Here is a 10,196-nt window from a genome sequence, read left to right on the forward strand (position 1 = left end):
TATGAGTGTCTGTCTTGTATTGCTTAGGGGAGATCAGAGCTAACAAATCTTACAAGCCTTTATCAGAGGGAAATGTAAGCTGTTTTTAAATATTTGTGTCTTTACTTGGAGGCAGTAGGAAATGTGGTGAGAGTTTTAAGTGAAGGCTTGCTGCGGAGAGACCCTGGGGTGTGTCGTGTCTGGCTTCGCAGAGCTCCTCTCCAAATCTGTGAGAGGTGATGGCTTCCCCATCAGAGCAGAGGGGGCAGTTATGCTGTTCAACATTGTGCAACAGAGAGGAGTGAGAGTTAATGATGGCATTTATGCTTTTTGTCATTATTAAAGAGGTTGCAATGGGTGTTTCAGTTCCCAAAGAAGAGAAGGAAGAGGAGGAGGTTTCCAGCACCCTCAGCTATGGCTCTCCAGTCAGCGCAGCCAGGCCCAGCAGAAGCTGGCGCAGCAGCAGGTCGGCCGCCGCGGCTCGCCAGCGTGACACTGAGAATTCACGTGCCTCCAGATCCAAGACTGGTTCCCTGCAGCTCGTCTGCAAGTCGGAGCCAAACACAGACCAGCTCGAATATGGTAGGGGGGCAGCCCCGGCATGAGGGTGCCTGGATATAGTCAGGTCTTGGGAATCTTTGAAGGGAGCTGGGTGTGGGTGTGACTTGGTGAGCTGTATGCAGCCTGTGGCTGGTGCAGGCGTGGTGCTTCTTGGTCATGAGTACCTTCTGCCACCAGCACTCCTGGCACTGAATGTCGATGGAGGTATCTTGAGACAGATGGGCTCACTGCAGTGAACACAGATTGAAACCTAATGGTGACTTTTCCTTTCAGAGGTCACAGAAGAGCACCAGTCTCCAGCTGGAATCAGGTAGAAAGCTCTTTATTTTGTGGTATTTCTTACTATTTAGTGTCTCAAGAAGAGAAAATAAGGGCCTGAGTGTTTTCAAAATAAATGCTTCTGCGAAAGGATCTATGGGACGGATAGCAGTTCTGTTTTCATTCAGTCCTGGACCTTTGCATTTTCAGTCTGGATTGCAGATAGACTGCAGATGTCAGGAGATATTGTGGAGAAACAGATAGTAAGATTTGATCTGGGCATTTCACCTGGTAGGTTTATCCCTTCGGGAGCAGATGCTGTAGGTAGGTGGGCTCACAAGGGAAGGCTCCTCTGCCCGGCCTGTCTGTTTGGCTGTCATCTTGCTCTTTAGTCAGCGCACGCTGTAGCTTTCCCCAGTTGCGCTGTATGAGAAAGCACCGGGTAATGGTGCCTTTCCCATCCTAGGGAATGATGCACTAATATTCTTGCAGTAGTGCTTGAGCTGTTGCTGCTAAAGTCCTCTCTTCTCCTTTTCTCCCAGCAGTGATGATGAGGAGGAGATGCTCATCAGTGAGGAGGAAGTTCCCTTCAAAGATGATCCAAGAGATGAAACCTACAAGCCCCACCTAGAGAAGTATATTGGATTATGTGTTTTTATACCAAAAAAATTTACATCTTAATTGAATGAGCTTAATACAACCCAAAGAACCTGTGTTCGTTGCTGGGGTGGAATGGCTGCCATCGCACGTTGTTTTCTAGACGTGGCATGCAGCTATCAAGACTGTTCTTCTCTAACAGACTCTAAAGCCTTTAGAGCCCTGCTGACTGCCAGGTTCTTCCTTAATCCTTGTTCACACTTCTGCTTGGAAGTGGGACTTGATAAATAGACTTAAACTTTGATCCAGTTTTTGCTTAAATCTTCGTAAAAAGCAGACAATGGGAAGAGTATTGGAGTAATATATTGTGTTTGTATCTTTGTAGGGAAGCGCCAAAGCAAAGGAGAAAAGCTAGCAAGGGGAAGGAGGAAAAAGAGAAACAGAAAGAGATTAAAGTAGAAGTGAAAGAAGAGAGTGAGTGTCAGGAAGATGAGGAACCACCCAGGAAGTGAGTAAAACTCTGCAGTTATGTAGCAGTGTGTATTGTATGTTTTGTGTTCTGGCTAGTGTTCAACAATGTTTTGTTGTTGTTGTTGGCTTCCCCCCTCCTCCTCTGGGCCTGAAAGCCTTTTGTTCTGATAGAAGTCCTGCTTCCTAGTATCTTGTACATGTTTGGCAAGGAAAAATAAAAGAGTTGGTATTTTCATTTAGTTTAAGTTGACGGGTTTCTCTCCGTACCGTAGTTTAGTCGGCCTACCTGTGTACAGTAGTGAAATACTTCAGAGCATTCTTAAAATTGGCTTCTGTTATGATGTCTGAAGTGGATTAGACTGGATTAGAAAGCCAGTCTGAGAAGGCAAGATCTCTTCTGTTGTGTACCTAGAGGCAGACACGCGAATACTTTGTACGTGTTGTGTGGTAAGTGTCCTCTTTGTACATTTGGGAGTAACATGCCAGACCTCAGGAAAAACAGCTGTGTTCTCCTTTGCTTTGGAGAAATAAAAGAACAAACTTTTGCTACCTGGTCAGTCACTAGTGCTTTGAGTGGAGACTCAGAACCCTTGGGTTTGCTGTCACTGGAACTCAACATGGAAGCTTTCCTTCTGGCAACTGAGGTAGATTGGATTTAAGTGTCTGTGTGAAAGCCATTCTTTGGAATCCTGGGGGTGGGGGGGGAAACCCAAAAAAAAAAAAAAAAAACCAAAAAACCAAACTTCAGCTCCTCTGTGAGCAATTGGAACAAATGGTGCTCCCTCTGCTGGTGTGTGGCCTGGGGTTCTGCACACCTGGGTTTTAATTTCTCTTGCTGTTCCCAAGCTGCTGCAGAGCTGATTTATGTTGGAGGGCTGTAAGGATGCTGATATTCTGAGAACTTTTTTTTTTCCCTGTTAGAGATGGCTTTCTCAGGCTTGTGGATGTGTTGTTTGGATCATACACTACTTTTGTTCACAATAAAACCTGTGTCTCTTCTGAAGGTGTTGCTTGAATGCTGAGTGCCTGTTCAGCATGTTACTGGCATGGTCTTGCTGTCGACAAAGATGTCTCAGTACAGTCTAGAAAAGACTTCCATCAATCTCCTGTAAGCGTCTCTGCAGCAATACGATTGAACAGGCACGATGTTCTGGGCAGAGCTATTGCTTGGGAGGGTGCATTTTACGTGTCAGCATGGGTCTGCTCAGATGGAGCATTGATTTTTGTATTGACAGGTGTATAAGCTGCTACAGTTAATTCAGAGGACTGTAAAATAGCTGCCAGATCATTAATCCTGTTCTTCCTAGGCATGCAGATTGATGTTTTTCACGTGGTATGAAACATTACCCAACAGAGCAGAGGAAATACAGTGCACCATCAGTTCTGGACTGTGTTGGCAAAATTATGTTTATTAAAAAAATGTATTAGGAAAGGGGAGGGGCATTTATTTCTCAAGAACGTTGCCTTCCTCTGAATCTGCCTCCAACTTGCTCTTGATTGATTTTTCTAGAGCTTGCAATTAATGAGGCGATAGCTTGCTAACTGTCTGCAGCAGAAACTTAGGAGAGCAGGATTTCGTGTGCTGATGTGCAGCCTAGAAAGGGATTAATTTAATTCAAGTTGTTTGGACAGTTGAAGGTTGAAAAGAAAAAATGTGAAGCATGTGATGCCTGGTTGAGGTTTTTTTTTTTTAACTAGCCCTTCCTCACTCCATTGTGGCAGAGGAGCTGGTAATTTCTATCCGCAGCCTGCTGGGCTGTGGCTGTCCGATACCTGTTTACTGGTGTTTGCACAGTGGTGAATGGTGGGCTGAGACACATTTGAGCGAGGGAACCACGTTCAGAGATGTGTTGTACGCCAGACCTAGCGGGCAGTCGTGCAGCCTGATTGTGTTGGCAGAGGCAGGGCTATTTGAGGTCTCCTGTGTGCCACACAGTGTCACGCATAAAAAAGTGTCACCCAGGTATCAGAAACATGGAGAGCCTGGCTCATAGGGAGCGGTCTTCTGTACGATGTGTTAGTTCTGCAAAATGCGGGGACAATTTTCATGGAGGTCTGGTTATTTAACTACCTTAGGGAACCTGCCCGTCTATTACAAGAGTGTTCCCTTAGAAACTCTACATGTGTTTTGATCCAGAGCAGGTGGCTGACTTGCCTGGTGCGGTGTTACTTTTAAGCCTAAAAGCATAGAAGAGTTCTGTAGTATTTCTTACAGCATGCTCCCGCTTTAGAGCATACACTTCAAAAATTCTGCCCGCTGTCAGTGTAAAGAAGCTTCTTTCAGTTCTGTTTCTGTAACACTGTTACAGGAGGGGAAGGAGGAGAAAGGATGACAAGAGCCCAAGGCTGCCCAAGAGAAGGTAAACTATCCCCGCTACTCAGTTCTGTTTGAAAGACTTTCTTCCCTTGAGTTGTACACAGAGATGTTGATTGTCTCAAAGCCATCTCTCTTGCACAGTATAGAAATCTTCCTTAAAGGGGAAAGAAATAAAAACAGCAGTGTGCCTTGACTTCCCTCCTTTCCTTCTCCCTGTAGGTGTGGGTTTGATTTCTTCCAGCTGAACCAGCCCTGCACCCCGCCCCTCCCTAACCCTTTCTGAGTGCATCCCTAGCCTGGCATTGCCCAGCAATAAGGTTCTGGGAAATCTGTGTCTCCTGGGGTTTTCTCAGCTCTGGGGAGACCCCTCAAGTAGTCCTAGGAGTGGAGGGAAATCATGGACAGAACCTCTATCAGGAATATTGGAGCAGTAATTCTCACACTCACGCTCATTTATCTTGCTGCTGGCTTCAGATGCATCAGTTAACCACTTTGCCCGTTTCCATGCTGACTTCTTAGGAAGAAGCCTCCGATACAGTACGTCCGCTGTGAGATGGAAGGCTGTGGCACAGTCTTGGCTCACCCACGTTACCTGCAGGTTGGTTCAGATTTTTCACTTCATGAACGGCACGTGTGAGGGCAGGGAAGGGCCTTTTAGAACAGGCAGCTAATCCTCCACTGGCATGGAAGCACTCCTTTCTAACGCTGTCATCTTGGTAGACTTAATCAGTTGTGGCCACGTGTGTCTCCATATCTGTCCTGTTGCTAAATGTCCACATTCGTTTGGCTTTCTTCTCTCAATGGAGATCAAAGCCTTTGTTCAATGGCTCAAACGGTGTCTTGTCAGTGATTGGAGTTGGGTGGCCCGCTGAGGGACCATCTGGGATTGATGCGTCTCAACTGTTCCCTTAGCCATAAGAGGGAGTCTACAACCTTTCACTCTTCCTTTGTAGCATCACATAAAGTACCAGCACTTGCTGAAGAAAAAGTACGTGTGTCCTCATCCCTCCTGTGGTCGGCTCTTCCGACTCCAGAAGCAGCTCCTGCGGCATGCCAAACACCACACAGGTACAGGGAGGTGGGAAATAGATACAAACTCCTCCTCAGGTCAGTGAACAGAGAGGGGAAAAAATGGAAAAGCCTCTAGGACTTCTGGGGATTGTGAAACCAAGGCAAGTGGCATAGATTTGCAGCTGCAGCAGAGTATTGTTTCCTTATGGATTACCGTCTTTTAAGGAAATTAAAGAAGTAGGCTATAGAGTTTTTAATTCACCCCCTGGCAAGTATCAGAGGGATAAACCAAGCCAAGCTTTATCCTAATTTGCCAGTCCTTCAGTATCGGTCAGAATGGATAATTAGCTCTCAGGAGAGTCTTAATAACACCTTACCTCTCCCGATCAGCTGCTGTGGTGTACTGTGGGATGCCTCCTCCTCTACTGTGCCTGCTGGCCTCCCAGCACTTATCGTTTGGCTGCTCCTTGGGCAGCTTTACCTGCAACATGTGAGAGCTGGGAAAGGGAGCAGGTCTGCAGGAGAGTAATGCTTCAACTGGTGTTGCTTTTTAGATCAAAGGGATTACATCTGTGAGTACTGTGCCCGGGCGTTTAAGAGTTCTCATAACTTGGCGGTGCACCGAATGATCCACACAGGCGAGAAGCCCTTGCAGTGAGTACCTCTGCCTGTCTCTTGCTCTCCTGCTTTGAGGGACCCTTGGATTCACCTGGGCTTGGAGTGCACCAAGAGCAGGGGCGGCTCTGAGGTCAGGGCTGGAACCTGTTCTTGGTGTCCCGGCTCTCTCTAAACGCACAGCTGTAGGAGTGTTCGAGGTGCCACTTGCCTCACCTGCTCCTTGAGGCAGGGTCTCAGTAGAGATCTGAGGAACATAAGCCCTCTGCAAATAAAACTGGGAGAGCTGGCGCTATGGTGACATCCCATTTTCTCGAGCCCCTGCTGTTTTCATGGGCTGCCTCTTTGCTACTGCTGTCCCCACAAGTGTGTGGGGATGTCTCTTTGTTGTGACCTCCCCCTTCTCCCCTCCCAGGTGTGAGATCTGTGGATTCACCTGCCGGCAGAAGGCTTCGCTCAACTGGCACATGAAGAAGCACGATGCGGACTCCTACTACCAGTTCTCCTGCAACATTTGCGGCAAGAAATTTGAGAAGAAGGACAGCGTTGTGGCCCACAAAGCCAAGAGCCACCCCGAAGTGCTCATTGCTGAAGCGCTGGCTGCCAACGCAGGTGCCCTGATCACCAGCACCGACATCCTGGGCACTAATCCTGAGGGCATTGCACCACCCACCGATGGCCAGGGCCTCCCCCTTCTTCCCGACCCCCTGGGAAGTGCTGCCCCAGCAGATTGCCTGCTGCTGACCCCTGACGGGATGCCGAAGACATACTGCGGTGGGGCAGAACGCGTGAGCCTGGTGGCTGATGGCAAGCTCTTTGTGGGCAGTGGCAGCAGTACAAACCCAGAGGGGCTGGTCATGAACACAGAGATCCTGGGAGCCACCACGGAGGTGCTCATAGAAGATTCAGACTCTGCTGGACCGTAGTGGGCAGGGAGCACGTGGGTGCTGGGACAGTTTGGACTCTGTATTTAAAAGGAAAAAAAAAAAAAAAAAGCCTTTTGTATTATACTTAGTGAAAGAGAGAAAAGTTAAATGAGACTTACAATACTATAAATAGCCGAAGGGTCTGCTCCCCTCCAGCGTGGATCACAGTACATCCTCTTTCTCCCAACCACTTCTCTCTCTCCCACAGCTCCTTTGTAGAAAGGGGTATGTGCTGCCATTACCAGAGCAAGTTGGATGGAGTGACGGATTTCTTCAGCGGAGGAGGGGACTGCTGAAACCCTTCGCTCTACCCCAAAGCAAATGCCTTTCTGGTTCCTTGATGTGGTTCCACTTGCAACCTAGAAAGCATTTGATGTGCTCTGGGCGAGTTTCTTAGGACTCCCTGTCGGCCCTGGTCCCGACTTCTATGCATTGCTGCACTCTGGTCCTTGCAGTCTCATTCTTCCTCCCGGGGCTGGGAGTTTGGCTTGGCACTTTAGGCCCCCTCAGCAGGGTGAGCTGTGAAACAGTGCACGTCCCTCTTCCCACTGCGCTCCTCTGCTCCAGCTCTGGCAGGAAGTCGAGGGAACGCCCTGGCTCATAGATGATGTTTGCTTGGAGAGGCCCGGGGGCTACGGGAGCCCTGCGTGGGAGAGGCAAGGAGGAGCATCCCAGTTTGACGACAGTAATTTGCACTTTGAACATGTTTCGGTTTTGTGTTGTGGTAACAGGATTCCTTATTTATTGATAAAAAAGGGTCGGTATTTTTTAGTTATGTTCTTAGGGGGTGGGTGGAAGGGGTTCAGCCTGTTTCCCAGTAGCACTGGTGAGCTGCAGGGAGCGCGTCGTGCCACCGTGACAGCAGCTGGGAGAGCTGAGGTGAAGGCAGCATTCTGGACTCGGATGTCTCTTGCAGCTTTTCCAGAGTAGAGGCAGAGCCCTTGGAGAAGAGCCTGTTTGCAGTGGGAGTCTCTGCAGCAGCATTTTAGCGGGAGGATGAGGTGAGTGATGGAACGGCTGGCTGTGGTCTCCCTCCCTCCCACGTCAGGGTGAGCTCCTTGCATTAAGTGCTCTTTTTGCCTCCCCCTTGCTCCCTAGCCTTTCAGGGGAGAAGGTCGTTAGCCTGGAACTTGTTCTTGTGATTTGGGACAGTTGTGAGCTGCTTGCTGCTGGGGGATCTTGTGCTCCTCATCCAGCTCTGCCTTTCCTTTCCAGGTCTAGACAAAGTTACAGAAGCGGGGTCTGGATGAGGTTGTCTCAGGCTTGTTTATCCAAGGCAATAGACTGATGTGGGACTAAGGGGCTGTCAGTTTCTCTCCCCACCCCCGTTTTGGGAAGAGGGTGTTGTGCAGCTGTACTCTCAAAGCTTCTCTGTTCTGCACGAACACCCCTGCTTTCCGTGGAGCAAGGCAGTTCAAGTGTTGCCTGCCAGTGTAGTTAGGACAGCCTGAGCCCTTGGAAGAGTCTACATGGGACACGTGTCTGCTATGGAGACTTGGATCTTTTTGCTTTTATCTGAAACTTTGTGTGGAGATTCAGTGGCCTTTAATCATAGTGGTTTTGGAAGAGGTGAAGAATAACCTGGGCTTTTTGTTTGCTTGTTTTTTCGGTTTGGTTTATGTGGTTGGGTGCAGAGCTGAAGTATCTTGTCCAAGCACAAGATCAGCTCAGTTGGTCTGTAGCACACAGCAGCTAGGCAAAATCAGGTACCTGGGGTCTGGAGAATGGCAGTAAAATGTGAGTTTATTTGGAACCTTTTTACAGGAAACTGACTCTGAACACCCACTCTGTCCCCTGTGCTGCCTGGAAATCCAGCTGTGGCCCAAGCCTGACAGCTTTTATTGGCCCGTTTGCCCTGATTTGCCCCCTCCCTTCCCCAGTACACTGATATCTTTGTCAGAGCAAGTTGAAACACTTCTGGTGTAGGGGTGGTTCATGGCTGAGCAGTTTGCAGCCCTGGTGTCTTAAGCCCTGGGTGTGGGCATCCCACGTTCTTGTGCTGTGGCAGCAGCAGGGCTCACGTGCCTGCAGGAGATGCATCCAGCCGCAAGCCGCTCCCCGAGATCAGGATGAGGGCCTGGCATACCTGAACACAGGTCTGGGACAGTGCCTGTCAGGTCCGTGGCAGTACGGTGCTAGACTAAACCAGTTTCTTCAGTTGGGATGATCCAGTTTCTTGCTTGGATCAAATTATTGTGATTTCCAGCAGGAAGCTTTCAGGTGGCCAGCCAGTCAACCCCTTGCAAACTAAAGAGAACACTAATAAGACTTGTTCAAACCCAACTCTGATGGTTTCACCCCCCGGCAGTGTGGGTCTTTTGTCCAGGTAGACTTGGGGCTGGCTGAGCCACATGGTGTGGTGGCACGTCTCTTGGCCTGGATCCCGGCCACCGGTAGCAGATGTGCTCGTGTGGCTGGGCTGGCCGCGTCGTCCCCACGCTTGGTGCAGACTATGCTGCTGGAGCTGCTTCTTGTGTCCTGCCCCCTGCGGAGCGGGCAGAGCCTTGCACAGAACACTAAACGGAGAGCTCAGGGTTTTGTTTTCTGAGGGATGGCACTAAAATGCTTTTGGGTCAGGGGCTTGCTCACCTCTGGTGACGCAACGCTTGGCACTGGGCTGGGAGGCGAGGGAGGCTGCCTTGTCCTGCGGCTGCCCCAGCTGCCCTGAGCGGAGCAGAGTTTGCCTTCGGCCACGCTGCTGGGATGCAGAATCAAGCAGCTCATTTGCTTCCCAGCCTGGACACATCCAAGCCCTGCCACTCCCCGCCTCGTCCTGTCCTTCCGTGCACACCTCTTGTAGCTCTCCTTTTTCTGGTCTTGGCCAGTTGCCTGTCTGTCCTTGTAACCGCAGCCTGCGAACCCCTGGTGCAGGAGAGGCTGGTGCAGCTGCCCTCCCGCTCCCATTTAAAACCCTAAAACTGACACAGCTCTCCTGCAGCTCCTGCTCCCCTCGGTGTCTCTCCTTCACTCGCATGCAGTATGCTTCAATAAATTATTGTAGTAGTTTGCAATAAACTTTTTTGTATTTTTTTCCCTGTATTTATTTTTTTTTTCCTCCTCCTGAGGAGTGAGGCGAGGGGACGCAGGGCCCTTGGCTGCTCTCCGTGCCCCAGAGAGCCGGCGGGTGCTGTGCCCAGCGGCATGCGGCCCCCCGGGGGCTGCAGGGTTTGGGTGGGGGGAGCCGGGGGCTCCCGGAGCTTGGCAGTGCTTTCTGTGGTAGCCACCAGGTGGCAACGACGCTGCTGGGTTGGCCACCACCCCTGGGAGCGGGGCAGGGAGGCTGGGGCAGGCCCAGGGTGCTGTGATACTAAAGGGAAACTGCTTTTCAACTCCTGTTTTTTCTCTTAGCCTGGGTCATACATAACCAAAATAAACACACTGAGCAAAAACCAAACCAAACCAAAGGGCTGCTTGTGTCTTGGTGCATGTTGCTCATCCGTGGCGGGGGGCTGGTGTTGAAC

General features: G+C 49.9%; 1 protein-coding gene across 1 annotated transcript; it reads left to right on the forward strand.

Moving 5' to 3' along the window:
- Positions 1-332: 332 nt before the first annotated feature.
- Positions 333-6,806, forward strand: ZFP91 (ZFP91 zinc finger protein). The gene is made up of 9 exons (XM_010080607.1): positions 333-561; positions 814-850; positions 1,341-1,433; positions 1,781-1,903; positions 4,176-4,226; positions 4,703-4,781; positions 5,137-5,251; positions 5,749-5,848; positions 6,225-6,806. The coding sequence occupies exons 1-9, from the start codon at positions 333-335 to the stop codon at positions 6,733-6,735; spliced, it is 1,338 nt and encodes a 445-aa protein (XP_010078909.1). The 3' UTR covers positions 6,736-6,806.
- Positions 6,807-10,196: the final 3,390 nt, after the last annotated feature.

Source organism: Pterocles gutturalis, unplaced genomic scaffold (assembly GCF_000699245.1).
Source record: "Pterocles gutturalis isolate BGI_N339 unplaced genomic scaffold, ASM69924v1 scaffold26319, whole genome shotgun sequence".
Lineage (NCBI taxonomy): Eukaryota > Metazoa > Chordata > Aves > Pterocliformes > Pteroclidae > Pterocles > Pterocles gutturalis.